At 34.4% G+C, this 20068-nt stretch overlaps 1 protein-coding gene across 4 annotated transcripts in view; it reads left to right on the top strand.

The window, feature by feature from the left end:
• LOC138306997 (metalloreductase STEAP4-like) overlaps positions 1-18807 on the top strand; it is a 43231-nt gene extending 24424 nt beyond the window's left edge. For 2 of the 4 annotated variants that reach the window (XM_069247612.1, XM_069247614.1), the window contains exon 2: positions 17132-18807. In XM_069247612.1, the coding sequence (XP_069103713.1) occupies positions 17132-18644 (1513 nt within the window). In that variant the 3' untranslated portion in view covers positions 18645-18807. Of the gene's footprint in view, positions 1-9496; positions 9647-9723; positions 9745-17131 lie in introns of those variants that run through there. The other 2 variants (XM_069247613.1, XM_069247616.1) reach the window with 2 other exon arrangements.
• The last annotated feature ends 1261 nt before the right edge of the window (positions 18808-20068 follow it).

Raw genomic sequence — 20068 nt, 5'->3', positions numbered from 1 at the left:
TATATTTTGGTTTAGACCAAGTTTAGTATCTTTATAATTTGGTTTAGACCAAGTTTGGTATCTTTATATTTTGGTTTAGACCAAGTTTGGTGTCTTTATATTTTGGTTTAGACCAAATTTGGTATCTTTATATTTTGGTTTAGACCAAGTTTGGTATCTTGATACTTTGGTTTAGACCAAGTTTGGTATCTTTATATTTTGGTTTAGACTAAGTTTGGTAACCTTAAACTTTGGTTAAAGCAATGGTGGCTGATCTTAGATTTTTGTTGAGACCAAGGATGGCATCCTTATTGTTTGGTTTCCAATGACTGTCAAGTTTGTTTAAATGAATAATCTTGGCCTTTATTCAAGGGCAAATGGGCAAATAGACTAATATTACTTCAACTATTTATGTAAAATTTGATTACAAAAGGTAAGGCATTGAAAATCTAATGCAATTGCTATGAAATTGACATTTATAAATTCACACAATTTTATTAATGATGGTTCATTTTTGTATGAACGATATTACAGATATACAATATTTTTTAATTGTAGTTTATTTTTGAAATTGACATGTCATAAATTCACTGTATTTCACAAATCATGTATGATAGTTTTAAAAGTTTCATTTTTAATCATCCAAAATACATGTTTTACTTTGTTGTTGTGCTCCATATAGCATGACTAATGTACGTGAAATAAGCAAATTAGGGTTATCACTTGACATTTTATTTCATATTACTAGCTTTAATTTGACCTATTTAGGCTTTTTAGTCGTGACAACATCCAGTTATAATGTCGAAGCCGAATGGTGTAGAAACAAGTGTAGTGACATATTGTAAAGCATGTCAGGCGATTCAGTAATCCCAGGGACCCACGTCATCTGACTAGTGAGGGGAGAAATGTGACGTCACGTACAAATGTACGCGTGCGGCAGGTCACGTACATGCTATCCGTATGTTTAGTTTTCAAACTGGTGAATTCCGTAAAAAATTATTTCCTGTGGTAAGCATTGAACCGTGTTAAGTATTGTTAGCATTTCGCGTGTCTGCTCAACGAGGCGTGTCTAAGATCGTGGGAGTTTGACATAAGGATAAATGGAGCGGAACGTAACAGATACAGACGTATTTGATTACCGTCTGACAATGGCCTTAGCAATCTTGTATTGTCAACTTTTTTATTCCCTTAATCCAGTATCATATCTGTTGTGGTGTGTGCAAATGTGCACGTATGCTGGTTGCGATTATACCGTACTATCAGAGACCTTTTGTTAAATCTTATTTAACCAATGGTAGTCATCATACTCTTATAATTTCACAATTGTCACGCTGACGATATGCTTATTAGGCACCTGACCTGAGTGGTCAGGATGACCCTTTGCCATCATGTTTCGTATGTTCTCGTGCACCGTCCGCCATGAACCATCCTCTGTGCGTTGTATATAAGAGACTACAACAATCAAAAGCCTACTTCTCCTGAACTCCAATGCGGATCACTACCAAAAATTAATTTTAAATATTATTGGGAAGGGACAGTAATATTTTATAAAAATGAACCTTAGTCGACTCCATGAAGGGGTCATAAAGGGTGAATTTTGCTGAAATTTTGTTTTGAAACCCTACTCCTTCGTAACTATTAAGTTGATTACAACCAGATTTGGTGTGAAACATCTTTGGGTAAAGGCAATCATATGTTATAGTGATGAGTTTAGTCAGACTTCCAGGGACAGAAAAGTGGGGCCCAAAATGGGGAACATCGATACTTTTTATTTCAAATTCTACCCTTTCTTAACACTTCAATAAATTACAATTAATTGTCTGGTCTTTTGTTCAGTTTAAAGGATTTGTACAGTCAAAAATGATAATATCAGTTAATGCTGGAAATGGCTTTTTTAGCACGTGTAGAAACCTTTCCGAGCCGCGTGCGACCGGAATAACCTGTAAGTCGTCGATATCGAGGTCAAATCTGACCGCCCGATTATGCATATTTTCTAGCTCTAAACCGTGTGACGTCATAATAGTCCGTGGCTTATAGCTGTACTATAACTGATGTGTTATCACTTATATAGACGATCACAGGAAAAGACGATCAACGATTTTTTTATGATTACTTTTGAGTGAAATTATTCGTACAATAACTTTGACTCGAATGTAAATACCTAAAAGAGCGAAATTCGATGTTTCAAATACTCTAATTTGTGCTCTAATAGCAGGTATCTTCGTGTAATTATGAAACAAAATCCACACAGAAATAAAAGTTTCGGATTTTTTTGTCGAGGAGTTCAGCAGATAATATTTTTCTGTAGTCTGTATCTTTGATACATTGTGAATTGCAAAGTTTGTGACTGTAAAATGAAATTTTACGTAACAATTAAAGAAACCCTTGATTAAAGCATCAAGGATATGATGCTCGACATACGTACACGCCGATGATTGATCATTACAAACATTGTGTTATGTGTTGCTAACCAAATAAATTTGGGACAAGGAAGTAATTCCAACCATGTGGACAAAACAAAATTGTCAAATTTTCGAGGCGATCTGTCCCTTTATCAAAACAAACAAAACGAACACGATGTTTGGATGTTTGAAATGGTGTAAATGGAATGTTTTGAAACAGAAAATATCTACATCATAAAGCTAGAATAACCATTTACTCGAAAAACTCAAATTGTAGATAAAAAGTACACGTATATGTGCTGTATAGATGTATAGAACTGTAGCCGCGGACAACAGTGGACAACAGTGACATCACAAGACCACGTGACCGCCTAGCTCATTATCTCTGAACCGTAGTCGACACTACCCGTAAATCACGACAAAACCAACCGATAGCGCTAAAAGCTATAGGCGATTCGTTTGGTGGGACTTGATTTTTCATTCATCCAAAGCAATATCCTGACATATTATCAAAACAAATTGGGCTGCACAAATCCTTTAAGAATAAATTGCGTTTAGACGTAATTGAAAATCTGCATAGAAAGTTGACATATCTATTGAAATACATTCAGTTGGCAGTTATATATGGGATTATGCACTGCCACTACACAACGACTGTGTTTGTCACTTTGGTATTCATACATTGTATTTCTATAACTGTCAACTGAAAGTATTTTACCGGTGAGATGAAGACAGTGTTGTGACGAAGGTAGACTATCATTATGATATTATCACAAACGTAATACATGCAATTATTGTCTGTTGGCTGAGAGGTGTAGCCAGACCGTCATCGATAATTTCACCCGTACCTTCTAACCTCTCTTGAGTCTTATAGTAAACCGACTTTATCGAGGGAAATCTGATTAACGCATACAGCATTCGTCTGGTCACATTACATCGAAAATCGAGCATTAAAGAACTATGAAGTAAATGTGAAACACAGGCAGGCCAGCCAATCATTTTCTGGCTCTTGGCTATCACTCCTTTCATTTATAAGGTACAGCACCGACACTGCAGATTTAACACTGGGTGTTTCAGAGAATTACAACGGCACGTAAAACTCTTCACTTCATTTCACTTCAGTGAATTACATACTTAAGTGTCATACATATGAGTACGACAGACTATGTATTGTGATGGGGTTGCAAAAGGTCAACTTCCGGGTATAAAACGAATTATGCATGTGATGCACGTTTCTGAGGAAAAGTATGGCTTAAATAACTCGAAGAAACCCCTCCCCCAAACCTTAAAGATGTGCGTGCCGTAATTTTCATACTCACGAATCGAGAAGAGATTTTAATATGCTATTCACACGAAAAATTACCATCATTTTCAAAATAACTATGTTTAAAATGAATAGTTTTATTTTTTTTTGTCCTTTTAAAGCTCAAAATGAATTTTGGCAGAACTGCCAACAATCCTATTTACGTCTTTAGTGCAGTAAAATGAGAACATGTGGTCAATCGAAGGAGACAAATTATGGTGTACCATTTTACAGATTTACAGTGATATTCGTCAGGGTCGACCTCAGGATGTTATCAGTAAACACACGTAAAGCTTAAAACAATACATATTATTGTAGTACATTCAATCTTTTTTGTTATAAATGCTTTAAAGTGAATAGTCTGACCATTAAAGTAAAGAAAAGTGGAAAGCATTGAAAACGAGGCTGCGTGGAAATGTAACCACGGACATAGTGAGCCGGGAGGACGTTTTAGAATTCCCATACTTTAAATTAATTTCTTCCTACGCAGACATATTTTGACGAGAGATTTTATTTTTCCATTTCATAAGAAATTATACTGGATACATTCACACCATTTTTACCGACTTTAGCCATCCTTGCCCGACTGTTCACTTTAAAGCCTCATACATATTTCTTCATGCCTTTGGATGATTTTCTCAACTTCATCCATTAAAAGGTATGATTTGCTAAAGGTTGTTGAAGAAAAAAATAGTATGCCAGTATCGCCCAGTATAATTTGGCACATATAACCAGACTTATACAATTATAGAGTATAGATTCCGAGAAAGACTAATAGCTAGAACTATTTGAACTTTTGTTTGGCATCATAGCTTCCTCTTTTTGTTGTTTTGTATGATAAACTGCCACATCTGTACCGAATGACATTTTAGCTATTTGTTTTCTTAACTTACATTTTAATTTAATGTGATTTCTTATTTACTACATATTAATTTATAGCTACAAGCTGTATAATGTCAATGATCAATGTATGTTTTATTGAATTTATGATAGATATGCTGACATTTTACATTTGTAATTGTAAAATGACTCCGGGAAGTCTTGCCCAAGAGAACAGTTTTTCACATGTCTTGAGTATACAGTATAAAGAACCAATAATAATACGCTAGAACTTATTAAAGAAATTGAAATGAAAATGTCATTGTTAAATATCTTTCAAATCAGTTATAAGAACCAGTATGATTTCTTTTTCAATGAACTTGGGGTTTTATAACAAACCGGTTTTCCGAAATCAGGATTCGTCATATTTCCTAAAACCTGCAGTAAACACGTAAATGATAACATGTCAACTTTTACCTGGAAGCTATTAGACCGAACACGTGTCTCTTGAATGAATTTTTTGGAAGCAAACATTTCAAACTACGACGGTGGTGGAAACAGACATTGCACATTTCACCTAAAATTTCTCCTAGTTTGATGTTTCAACATGAGTGTAGGTTCAACACATAACTATAAATCAAGCAAATTTCATAGTATTAAGTCTCGCGATTTTTATTTCGAAACAAATCAGCTGATGTTAAAAATCAACGATTAAAAACTTTAATGGAAATTCATATCCATGAATATTATGTAGATGGTAATTCGCGCCGATAAATTTTCGCGAATTTACTTGGATTCCGAAAGTAAATCGCACTCGAATTAAAGTTGGACGACAGTATTTTAATTAATTGAAAAGAAACGCGATATATTTATAAGTATCTTATTGTTTTCCTCTCGTTCTAGATTTATAAATCGAATATAAACTCCAAACGACCATCTAAAAACACTGTTGATTATTTTCAAAATTTTATTCCGTAAGTTAGCAAACTTTCTGGATGTAATAATTGCAGATATTTTACTAAACATTCAGTAATTAACATTAAAAAACACATACAACATTCCAATAATATTTCGGCGGTGGAGCAAAAAACTTTCACAATCACAATAGGAGACCTTATATCGTATCTTTGCAAATTTCACAACCGCAATCACAACATCATATATATAATAATGTATGAAGTTGTCCTCACTGGAGTGTGTAAATTTGTGATAAACATTTAATAAGGAACTTGTCAGGGAGGGACCGGTAATACATGACTTACAATATAACGTGGAACAAAAATCTGTTGCATTCTGAAAACAGGTTTTGTCATTTAACTTCAAATCATTTTTTGGAGTTTCCAGATTTTTTTTCTCCGAACACACTGGGTGGTCTTTATGCTGTCGTTATGTTAAAGTCCATGTTACTTGTCTGCACCAGCATGCTTGGGATTTCCAAAAACGTGACGGCATTTAAACTTTTATAATTCGCTTCTTATCCTGTATCATTAAAGATCTTCTCATTCACTTATCTTGTCTGTTAAGATTATAAACTTACCAAGCTAAAGCCTATATTGGTATTAATGGCACCCAAAACGTTTGGTTTAATTAGTTTAACGTCTATTACCAACATTGTCATTTAAGGACGTGCCAGGATTTTTGGTGAAGAAAAACCTCCGACCAGTGTGGGAGTCTAACTAGCGACACAGAGGTTGAGGTTTGTGGTAATATTTCGGGACATCTTAAACACTCGACCACCGCTGCTCCACACCCAAAACATGATTATTAAAATTAATAGTAACGTATTCATCACCGTGAAAATGGCTGTTCCATCTTGTTGGTTAATCAGCGTCAATAAAATGGTTTTGATCAATGATCAGGTTAAAAACTTGAACAATTTTGGTACAAAGACCACCAAATTGAGTTCATAATGTAAATATAATCATTAAACTATCTTCTTATAGAAAATATGTTCTGTATTGAGTCAGAGCTTTTCAGATAATAATTTTATAGCACGCACTAGCGCATTATAAAGATTATCTGCAGATTTCTAAATAAAGTGTTACTTCTTAGACGATAGCAGTTCCGTTTCACAAACAACAGCAAAACGACGACAACAACAAAACATCGGAGTTTGGAAATCGATATTTAGTTTAGTTTTAAACACTTTTATTTCAAAACATTTAAAACATGATTTGAGAACAAGTTATAGAATTAAGGGCTGTCCTCTTACGTAGAAATGTAGATGATGTTACATCATCAGATACGGATTTGAAATTGACGGAGGCACATTATGCATGTATAGAGTATCGCGTTATCTCTTTGGTCGACTGAAGATGAAAAGTTGTTACCATATTGTATAACTGATGATAAGATTTCAAAGATTAAAGTCAGAACTACCAAGAGGAGGCACATCCGGATTAAAAATTCATAAAAATTCAAACTAAAATGTAACAGGATAGAATGATTTATTTACTTCACCATAAATCAAAAAACGTTTTCAACGACAGATAAAGTGCGAGACATTATAGAATGCAATAGACACCAATCTATGTTTCTGTAGCAAGATTATGTAAATGTTTCTTTCTAGACTGGTAAATTCCATTATCGTGAATATTGTTGTTAAACTGTGATAAGCTTAATTACCAAAAGGTGAGAGGCCTAATCACACTTTAACGGTAATTTTAAAATAATTTTTAAATAATTTTAACACAAATTTTACAAAATTTGATAAGAATCTTAAGAACTCCATCCTCTACTCACTGGCTGAGTTTAGTGAAAATATAATGATAAATTTTGCAGTAAATGAGAAATGAAAAATTCACTAATCATGTGATTAAGCTGATAATGCTTTGAACAACTGGAACCTGGTGCAAAACTATAACTAGATGTTTGTCTCTACGTTATGTAGCAGCTGTCGTTTTATGTGTGGTCACTCACCACTTTTTCTCTACGAAGACCAATGCGTGGCACTCGCCATTTTGCAAAAAAAGTCAATAAATATTGCTCTTGATAACTTTTCTCTGATGTTGTGATGTATTCTGTATGAACAAACTAAGGCACTGTTAAAGCACTGATTTCTTCTCATAGTAGATAAAATATACTTGCGTACGGGGTTCACCCTAATTTTTAACAACAGCCTCCCGATTATCCGAATGTGAAGGTTCGTACAACCGCGTGGACATTGGCAGATATGGCTTTAGTACCTTGTGCCTATAGGACATTGGCAGATTTGGTATTAGTGCCTTGTGCCTATAGGACATTGGCAGATTTGGCATTAGTACCTTGTGCGTATAGGACATTGGCAGATATGGCTTTAGTACCTTGTGCCTATAGGACATTGGCAGATTTGGTATTAGTGCCTTGTGCTTATAGGACATTGGCAGATTTGGCATTAGTGCCTTGTGCCTATAGGACATTGGCAGATTTGGCATTAGTGCCTTGTGCCTATAGGACATTGGCAGATTTGGCATTAGTGCCTTGTGCCTATAGGACATTGGCAGATTTGGCATTAGTGCCTTGTGCCTATAGGACATTGGCAGATTTGGTATTAGTGCCTTGTGCCTATAGGACATTGGCAGATTTGGCATTAGTGCCTTGTGCCTATAGGACATTGGCAGATTTGGCATTAGTGCCTTGTGCCTATAGGACATTGGCAGATTTGGCATTAGTGCCTTGTGCCTATAGGACATTGGCAGATTTGGCATTAGTGCCTTGTGCCTATAGGACATTGGCAGATTTGGCATTAGTGCCTTGTGCCTAAAGTCTAGGAACTGCAGGTAGGGCGTTAGAATTGTACCTGCTGCCCCTATTGCATGATCGTAAAAGGCGACTAAATTTAGGATCTTATCTTTTCTCTTCTTCCTAACTGACTTTATCTTTCCTAATGCCTCCCTTGGCACTGCCTCACTTTTGGCCTTGGGTTGAGCGTTCGCCCCTGTGAGGAAGGCTCTGGGTTCTATCCCCTGGCCGAGACACACCAAAGTCTATAAAAGTGGTAGTTTCTGCTCCTGCTTAGCTCTCAGCATACAGGGAGTGGGACGACTGGTTCGCCCGTTGTCAGTATAATGTGACCGGGTGGGGTGTGTTGCTTGGTGTCTTCGACGGCATGCTTCAGTGATATAGCACTATAAAAAGGGCAACAGTTCCACTATACAAGAAGACACAACATGAATATACCGCAGTCTCCTAAAACACGCAACTCGCACAACATACACGCAACACATCGCATACATGGGAGGCCGTCCTTACATAACCATAGCTGTTAATAGGACGTTAATTAATCAAACAAACAAACAAACAAAGTAGGAACTGACTCGTGAGATCTAACAAGTATGGTAACTTACCTTTTTTTTCTTCTTTTTCGCTTTGATTTTCCTCTCAGCAGACATTTTGTTTGTGCATGGCCTCACCATTTCAAACTTCATGATTCCTGACAATCTAAAGATGAAATTAAAAAGAACATCAATATATGATTCCATATTATATAATTATATTCTTAATCTTATGATACTAATCGATTTGTTAAATAATTCCATCACAGATATCTTACATATAAAGAAGAAAGATAAGAAAAAAAACTTGTGGTAAAGCTTGTCGAAATCTTGGTAAAACCTGTAAAGTTGTGATACCTACATCTGTAATTTGATTATTCCAACTTTAACACAATGAAGCTTAATAACAACATCGATGAAATATGATCAAAATACATGTATTTGCACTGGAATTGAACTGAATAATTAGTACATAACAATATGAAAATGAGATTTCGGTGATGCATGTTTGGATATGCATTACTTTAAGTAATAATACACAATGCATGCATTGATCTTTTCATAAAAAAACAACATTCTTCGAAATGTTTATGACACCATGAAAAATGGCATATACACGTAAATCTTTAAAAATTACTTTTAAAGTTTGTTACAAAACCTGAATAATAAACAACCATGAAAACCATTAATAAAAAAATGTTCACGTGATCGATTGGGATAACCAAGTAAAATAGAAAACAATTCCGGATCTGTTTACGTACATACTAAGTGACGAATCAGGTCTGGTCGTCAATACACTTTATACATATATATATAGACATGTACACAGACATTGTACAGTCAGTATCCAGACACGACACTGTTAGAATGACCAAGACAGGAAAAACCAGGTAGGCTTACAGAGATTCAATTAGCTTGTCTGCCATGCGTTAATATTCGTGAGATGTGATTCTGTGTTTGGTTTCGATAAAATCGTGTTTATCTTTAGGTAAGATTAGTATCTTTAAACACACAAGCTACATTTGAAGTCTTCACATACATAACTGTTTACTACTTGTAAAACAACTTAAAGATACCCTTCTCTTTGTTTTTTTAAACAAAACTTTTTTGACATATATATATTGTTGATGCTTGTTAAAGAAGTTTCCTTTTAGGATGTTTATACTTTAGTGTGTATATCTATTTGGTTTAACATATATTGTATTTGATGAAGATATGTACAATATAAGAAAATATAAACATGACTAAGATAATCAGGAAACAAGTACTAGTGTACTTATACACGCTGACAATGTATGTGTAATCTTTTTACTTATGCTATAGATACGAAAAGTTTAAAAGATTCAGAGTAGGACCTTATGGGTGTCTTACGCGTTATATCTTGTGATGATATATAAATATAATGGGAGGAAAACGTAGCAATAGATTTTTTGTGATATTAACTTTAGTCACACGAAATAACGATATTTAGAGTTACGGTAGTTCACGACTGTCCTAAATTGGTCTGTGTTTTTTCCATTTTGAGTTTTATTTTATGTAATGATATTTGCTAATTGTTGATTACATGTATTGCTTATGTCCTTGGTTTTATATTTAGTGAAGATAAGGCATATCGTGAAATAAAATGTATATTTGTAGTGTGACGTAAGTTTTAATTTTAAAATGATAAATAACGATTAAGTATATCTAGCTGGACTGTTATCCCATAATTGTATTTCGCAATGACGCGTAATAGTCTAACTGGAAATGATTAATTGACCCGAAAAATGTGTGTGATCTTCAACTAAATTAACATCCGTTATTGTTATAGACAACTTAATGGAAGGCTCATTTTATCCTTAAAATATGTTATTCAAATAATTATAGAAATAGACAATACGCATGATGATTCATCTGTATCTTTGTATGTTTATCGATAAACTTTGTAAAGTAGCATACACTATTTAAATGCGTGTATTCATAAATCCGAGAATATGAATAGATAAATAAAATATGGAAAATCTTATTGCACCTTTATGTAAGTAATTACCTGGATTAATACAGTTTGCAAACAAAACTTCTTTCATACCCCGATGAAGTTAATAAAATGACATTCATGCTTAAATAAACTAATTTAAATTGCTCTTATATGTAACTCAATTAATTCATCAACCAATTGATCTAGTATTTTCAATGAAAGCTTATCAAAAAAATATATAAATTAAATATTAAATATAATGAATTATAAATATTGCGTTTTACAGGAGTGAAGATACTCGTGTTGAATTTTGGATTTGTCGTTAATAATTGTCGTAGATTTGAACTTTCGTTGACATATACACCATTTCCACGACGTCACATATCTCTATATTGTCATCGTTATATCATAATGGCCATTCGTTTAACAATAGTTATGACGTTGCCGATAGATCTTTAAGTACATTTAGACTGCGGATCGCCTTGGGGATTTATCACGTATTTCTGGCTGAAATTTTGTTGATTTATGTGGCTAAACTCTAGTCTAAATTCACTGGGACAAATTTCTTACAGTGATTTGAGGACACTTAGACAGAAATGCTTTCGTTATAAAGTAATGAACGAAATGTTTTATTGAATAAAACGTTTTCAAACAAGTGTTGGTAGACGTCTGTCGACTTATCGATACGTGTGCAGGATTAATAAAAACAGGTTTAGGTAATTGTATTGGCATTCGAGAATATTTTGCAAGGTAAACTTTTATATGTTGCTTATTCTTGATGTAATTCTTCAATAGCGATGTGAAGTGTCTTTGGATATCTTTAATTCACTTGTTTGTTTTCAGTTAAGTGCTAAAGCATATGATAGATAATATTTTACGCCAAGGTAAATCAATAAACGATTCAGTGGACAACAGTTCATAACGGTAAATACTCCTAAGTGTTATTTCAACTCATTCACCCCTGATGTCACATTTAGACTCTTCCTAAATCAAACACTAGAACAGTCCATTGTTAAATTTCAGGGATGAATAAGTTAATGACGTACCTTTGCGAATCATCCGGATAATTCTAATTATCTTGTGTAAATATTGACAACCAATTTGATTGATTTGTTGATTTCACCGTGTACATTCTGTATACAGTGCTTTCAAAAAGTTCTGTTACACATCCATTTTTTTTTATAAATATCTATGATGCAAACATGTTTTTGGTTGTCATGTGAATATCTTATTTTTTAGATACGTTTACAATTTACTATATATTATTATCTTTATTTCACTATATACACTGCTCTCAAAAAGTTCTGATACATAAATATTTTTTTATAAATAAAAAAAAAAAAAAAAATATGTGAATAGCATATCGTCCAGATACCTTTACAATTTACTATATATAACTATCTTTATTTTACCTTATCGTCCAGATACCTTTACAATTTACTATATATAACTATCCTTATTTTACTTTATCGTCCAGATACCTTTACAATTTACTATATATAACTATCTTTATTTTACCTTATCGTCCAGATACCTTTACAATTTACTATATATAACTATCTATATTTTACTTTATCGTCCAGATACCTTTACAATTTACTATATATAACTATCTTTATTTTACCTTATCGTCCAGATACCTTTACAATTTACTATATATAACTATCTTTATTTTACCTTATCGTCCAGATACCTTTACAATTTACTATATATAACTATCTATATTTTACCTTATCGTCCAGATACCTTTACAATTTACTATATATAACTATCTTTATTTTACCTTATCGTCCAGATACCTTTACAATTTACTATATATAACTATCTATATTTTACCTTATCGTCCAGATACCTTTACAATTTTCTATATATAACTATCTTTATTTTACCTTATCGCCCAGGTGCGTTTATGATTTACTATATATAACTATCTTTATTTTACCTTATCGTCCAGATTCCTTTACAATTTACTATATATAACTATCTTTATTTTACCTTATCGTCCAGATTCCTTTACAATTTACTATATATATAACTATCTTTATTTTACCTTATCGTCCAGATACCTTTACAATTTACTATATATAACTATCTTTATTTTACCTTATCGTCCAGATACCTTTACAATTTACTATATATAACTATCTTTATTTTACCTTATCGCCCAGGTGCGTTTATGATTTACTTTATATAACTATCTTTATTTTACCTTATCGTCCAGATACCTTTACAATTTACTATATATAACTATCTTTATTTTACCTTATCGTCCAGATACCTTTACAATTTACTATATACAACTATCTTTATTTTTCCTTGTCTTCCAGATACCTTTATAATTTACTATATATAACTATCTTTATTTTACCTTATTGTCCAGATACCTTTACAATTTACTATATATAACTATCTTTATTTTACCTTATCGTCCAGATACCTTTACAATTTACTATATAAAACTATCTTTATTTTACTATAAACAGATGACCATATGCTCTTTAGATACCTATCACATCCTTATGATAACATATAACACTTATGGTAACAGAAACCGTCTCCAATAGTGTTAATGTTATGTAGAAATACTACACAGGAAAAATACACTCCATAAAAATGGACTTTAGCCGGTCATTAACCGGGTCGTTAGCCCTTCGTAGATATTCGTCTTTCATTGCGGTCACAGACTTTGTGAGGGGTCGTTGATAAAATACTGTCTGGTGGTGGAGACATCTGTACAGATTATAGTCTGTTTGCTAGGTATTTATCTTTTTGAGAAGTCTGATGTTATTGATGTTATTATAGAAGAAAGTAATCTTTAGTCAATTTGAATACGTTAGTTTATAGATAGTTTATTAAATATAATCGCTACTATTCATAGAGGTATGCATAAAATGTAACCACATTTGGCCAGAAAGATAGTTCAATTGGGGGAAAGGGAACAGATCGAGAGTTTATATAAATCTTAGCCCAGACCTCTCTTGAATATGAGTCCAATACGGGCAAACAGAGGTAAATTTCTTAAATCGCAACTAGTCATAAAGTTCTGTATGGATTGTAATCAAATGTTACCAGAAACTTTCTTTGCGTTAGAACAGTTTGTATAAATCTAGGTGCAGTTTCCCATGTGGAAGGGGAAGCAGGGCTCAATAGGTTTAAACTGGAGTAACTCTCTCAAATTGCTACTAGTCTTAGCGTTCTGCATGAATTGTAACCACATTTGGCCAGACACATATACTTGGGGAAGGGGAACAGAGTTGGTATAATTATTGGCGCAGACTTCAGACATGCTACACAAGGGGTGAAACCAAATAGGGGTAAACAGAAGATAATCTTTACATTGCTATTGGTCACAGAGTTTTGCACGGATTGTAATCAAATTTGGCTTGCAACATCCTTTGGCAAATGGGAACAGAGTTTGTAAAAATATTTTTGGCTCTGACCTTCAGGGTCAAAAGGAGTGGGGTCCAAGAGGGAAATTAAATGTAAATCTTAAAAATCATTGACAAAAAACAAACTATGAACCTATACTTGGCATAGCAAACCAGGTAAGCTATATAAGCCCTCTGGGCCTCCTGTTCCTACAGCAGTTCAACGCAATATTTTATGCATGCATCGAGGTCATTTTTCTGACTGCGCGTTTAAATATTTGACACACTATATATAAAAGGTGCTTGGATGTAAGGGTATTGTGTTTACTGTATTTGCATGGTAATTCAAGTGTAGAAATGTGTCAGATTCTGTCGGGACATCGTGCAGCTGTATATAACACTTGTTATAAGTGGGTGATCAAATGTCATTGACTGTCAATGCTTTTGTTTCCTCAGACATACTCATTTCCTGATCGGCAAACTACTTAAGATTTGCCCCCTAGTCTAAAGATGACATTACCTATATAAAGTTAACCGCACGCACTACGTAATAAAGTTATCCATTATATGATGTGTTTATTTTACTCTTAGTTATGTGTGACGTAATTTTCATACTCCCACATCAAGAAGAGCTGTTGTAATGATAATCGTATTCATCACCAAAAGTTACCAGCATTTTAAGAATTATAATACGCGCAATGCTAAGGTATTAATTTTACAAGGTCAAATAAGAGTTTTAATGGATTTTGGCAGTACTGCCAAAAACTAATCATAGTCACGTCAGCAGTGCTGTGAAATGAGGCATACAGTAAGACCATGATGCCAGACTGTGGTCAACAATTTTATTTCATATTTTTACAGTGTTAATAGTACCGAAGAACCGACGTTAGAAGGTCACATCATGACTAGGTTTAGGCCTAATTAAGTTTTCAACGACAAATCCGATATATCGCCAAAATTTAGGGAAACAGAAGGTGCAGATATTTCGGGGTTTTACTGTAATCGTAAAGTGCCAAGATATATTTCATCTAATCATACATTTCATTTAATCATAAATTCTGTGTTATAACTAATGTTTATAAGACATTATTACTGTTTGTCAGTTCATTTGAATGATTTCCAAGACCTAATTCCTGAAACCTTATTGTTGTCAATATATTACCGAAGTAAAAATAGCAAGTCAAAATTTTGGCGCAATTATGGCACATGTAACTTCAACATGAGTAGTCACTCATCCATACAGTATGTTCATTGACCCATGACTTCTGTTACCTTCATATGATGCTAAAACACATGTATGATTCATGAGACGGTTTATGGTATTTTCTATACGTAATTAGCGCCCCTACCCCTGTAAGAGCCACTCTCCTCTTCGGGAGAAGGAATTGAAGGTATATAAACGCCCCATCTCATGGAACTTATACCATCGACATTATCCCATATTACATGAACTTACGAGGTCATGTATGAATCGCGATTTAATAATGCGTCTCAAAGGAGATAGTATATGCATATGCATTATTACTGTGGCAGATTTATGTGTCATAAATACAGAAAGAGTTTCAATATGGTCGACGTTTTTTTAATATCATGGTTACGTAATAAGCGTCTCCTTTGTTACATTTTAAGCGCATTGAGCGCTAATTATTGCGAATACGGTATATGATGTCTAACACAAATTGTGATTCAATTTATTGACTGTCTTATCGATACAAGTAATAGGACAATAGGCTGATCACATTGAGATCAGTTGAACCTTTCAAAAAGTGATAGCAGAAAGCTTCTACTTCCTTCTTACGGTCAAAGGAAAACTGGATGGTCCAATTTTATCAGAATCAGTATACCTACTGGGAAATAATCTCTAAACCAATTTAAAATTTGTTTTAAAACCGATTCCAAATAAAATAAAACGAACGAAAAACGTTTATGCTAACCCTATTTTTGTCCTTTTTTGGATGTATGATCTGCAGGTTGTCTTATTCTGTATTTGCATATTACAGAGTTATCTGCCCTTGCGGGTAGGTATTAATTGTGACGTCATGTGTTTGCGAGCGTAACGTCATACTTTTTGGAGAAAACGACGTAAATTGCGCTCACAAAATAATGACGTAACAAACAATACCTACCCGCAAGGGAGCTAACTCTGTAATATGCAAAGACGGAATATTTCTTAATGACATATTAATTAAATGCTGTGTTTGATACGCTGGTCCAAAATTGATACCTAAATCGTTTTATATGAAGTGATATTGTGATCTTTATCAGACTGATAATGACGAAATATGTACTGATATAATTATAATGTCGTAATAAACAGTTTCTCATTGGATTTAGATCATGTTCTGATTCACGATAGGTGGCGCTGTGATCGGACACATATAGCTAGAAAAAAATAAAATTTACTTTTAGGAGTATACCGAACAGTATGCGCAAATATTCCGGTGATTCTAATACTTGGAATAATACGATGATATCTTTTGTCGATTTGTCCTTTCGTCTTCCAACGAGCCAGTAGGTATAAAAGGGCGTATTTCGTTTTGCATTGTTAAAAATTGAAGTTATATTTCAATAACCATCAGTTGATCCGAAAGTTTTCCAGTGGTGTATGCATCAGTTTGCTATTTAACCCATTTTTGTAATATTAAGAAGACACATAATCGTTTTGTTTGTAATTTTCATTATAACTTTGTTGGAATTTTGAGGGATCACACATATGTAGTGTAATTGCTTTTATTTGGACCACGAGGATTGCACTTTCTACTTCTATATTAGTGACAGTTCCACATTATATACGGAGAGGCTCACTGGGAAATATGTTTTTCGTGGTAACGACAATAATTCAGCGGACGCTAGATAATTATGTGTCGGCCGACATACAGACTGAATATCTTAAATGAAAAATATTTTCCTTTGTAAACCTAATTATCTTCCGTTATTATCTATATAAAAGACGTTTATTTCTAATATTAGTGATTAGTGCATCAAATTGCGTTAATTTGTACATCAACTAGCTATTTCGCCACTGACAACACATTTTTTTATTTTCACAGACCTAACATCATGGCAAAGCAAACAGTCTCTCGGAACGTCGGCATCATTGGGACCGGCAACTTCGCACGAGCATTGGCCAATCGTTTGTACTTTGCTGGATACAATGTGGTCATTGGGAGTCGAAAGCCGGACGATCGGTCCCTGTCCTTCGTGGACGAGTGCATGTGTAATGTCAATATCACAACCATCGAAGACTGTCTGAAACGAAACGCGATCATCTTTGTGGCAGTTCACGCCGCAAATTACAAAGATTGTTTGTCTGCCCACTCCGAAAATTTAAGTGGTAAAATACTTATTGATGTATCGAACAGAGACCACCCAAGTAAAACAGACAGTAACGCGGAGTACCTCAGCAAACTTATCCCGGCCGCCATTGTGGTTAAAGGGTTCAACGTCATTTCCGCTTACGCCATGGAAACCGACAGCAGTGGCGGAAGCCGACAGGTGTTTATTGCTAGCGACAGCAATGAATCACGGGAAAAAGTATCGGTGATAGCACGTGATATGGGGTTTGCACCCGTTGACATGGGTCTTCTTCAGTCTTCAAGAAAGATTGAAGCTTTCCCACTGAAACTTTTACCAGCCTGGCGAGGACCTATTGCATTTGCTGTAGGTATTTTCAACATATGGTTGCTGTACATAATTTTCATTTACTTTGTTGAAAAGACCGCATACCGGTGGGATCAGATATTCGTGAAAGTGCTAAACAAACCATTGTGCATGACTGCTATAACACTGATTTCGTGCACATATCTTCCAAGTTCAGTGGCATCATTTTTCCAGATATATTACGGAACAAAACACATTCGTTTCCCGGCATGGCTGGACCGCTGGCTGAAAACGCGGAAACAATTGGGAATTGTGGCCTTCACCTTGGTTGTTATACACGTGATCATGTCTGTTCTCATCATGAGTCCGACTTATTTGAGTTCGTGGTATCAGTCGACTAAGATTACTATTCCAGGGAATCTCACACATGACGTCACAGTGCCTCTGAAGACGTGGATGGTCTGGAAGGGCGAGGCCGCATGCCTCACCGGAATCCTCGCTTTCATTTCCATGTGTATCATCGCTATCTCTACCATCCCATCTATAACGGACACACTCAACTGGCGGGAATGGAGATTCATCCAATCAAAACTCGGACACTTCACCTTGTTTTTATCACTCGTTCACGTTGTTATAATGGGGGCACCTGGGTGGGCAAAAGGCCCGATGGTTATGATTCGATCAATTACTTTTCTGAGTTCAATTTTACCATTCATCACTCTGTTTTTAAAACTGGTGCTTTCGCTGCCGTGCCTTGGTTGTTACGTGAAGAAAATACGCCGAGGATGGGAGAGGACATCTGCTGATTGTCGGGCGGATTGTGCGCCGAGGAACAGAAAGTCTTTCACGCCTGGCTACGTAATCGTTCCAAGACACAACGGGTCTGATAAAGATTCAAACGATGTTATGATTGCGATAGAGGAGAGGCAGAGTTGTATGTGTGAGAATACGTCGACGGTGTAAAATTGAAAACGTCTCGTTTTGATATTTCGTGATGTCTAAAGCAATAAGGCACATCTCCCTATACTGTTTGTATATTTATTTATCTTTATTCTGTTTGTTACGTTAACATTGCTACTATGTTGTAGTTAAAACCATTACCAGTAAAGTGCTTTACAAGATAGAATGTTTTCATTTCATTTCAACACATTTTGGATCAACCAAATGGTGGATTTGAAGTATGTTTCATTTCATTTCAACACATTTTGGATCAACCAAATGGTAGATTTGAAGCCTGTTTTCATTTCATTTCAACACATTTTGGTTCAACCAAATGGTAGATTTGAAGCCTGTTTTCATTTCATTTCAACTCATTTTGGATCAACCAAATGGTAGATTTGAAGCCTGTTTTCATTTCATTTCAACTCATTTTGGATCAACCAAATGGTGGATTTAAAGTATGTTTTCATTTCATTTCAACACATTTTGGATCAACCAAATGGTGGATTTGAAGTATGTTTTCATTTCATTTCAACACATTTTGGATCAACCAAATGGTGGATTTGAAGTATGTTTTCATTTCATTTCAACACATTTTGGATCAACCAAATGGTGGATTTGAAGCATGTTTTCATTTCATTTCAACACATTTTGGTTCAACCAAATGGTGGATTTAAAGTATGCTTTCATTTCATTTCAACACTTTTTGGATAAACCAAATGGTGGATTGAAACATGTTTTCATTTCAACACATTTTGGATCAACCAAATGGTGGATTTGTAGTATGTTTTCATTTCATTTCAACACATTTTGGATCAACCAAATGGTGGATTTGAAGCATGTTTTCATTTCATTTCAACACATTTTGGATCAACCAAATGGTGGATTTGAAGCTGTTTTCATTTCATTTCAACACATTTTGGTCAACCAAATGGTGGATTTGAAGCATGTTTTCATTTCATTTCAATCATTTTGGATCAACCAAATGGTGATTTGAAGCATGTTTTCATTTCATTTCAACACATTTTGGATCAACCAAATGGTGGATTTGAAGCATGTTTTCATTTCATTTCAACACATTTTGGTCAACCAAATGGTGGATTTGAAGCATGTTTTCATTTCATTTCAACTCATTTTGGATCAACACAAATGGTGGATTTGAAGCTGTTTTCATTTCATTTCAACACATTTTGGATCAACCAAATGGTGGATTTGAAGCATGTTTTCATTTCATTTCAACACATTTTGGATCAACCAAATGGTGGATTTGAAGCATGTTTTCATTTCATTTCAACACATTTTGGATCAACCAAATGGTGGATTTGAAGCATGTTTTCATTTCATTTCAACACATTTTGGATCAACCAAATGGTGGATTTGAAGCATGTTTTCATTTCATTTCAACACATTTTGGATCAACCAAATGGTGGATTTGAAGCATGTTTTCA

This window comes from Argopecten irradians, chromosome 14, assembly GCF_041381155.1.
Source record: "Argopecten irradians isolate NY chromosome 14, Ai_NY, whole genome shotgun sequence".
Taxonomy (NCBI): Eukaryota; Metazoa; Mollusca; class Bivalvia; order Pectinida; family Pectinidae; genus Argopecten; species Argopecten irradians.
This window is presented reverse-complemented; position numbering and strand designations above follow the sequence as displayed.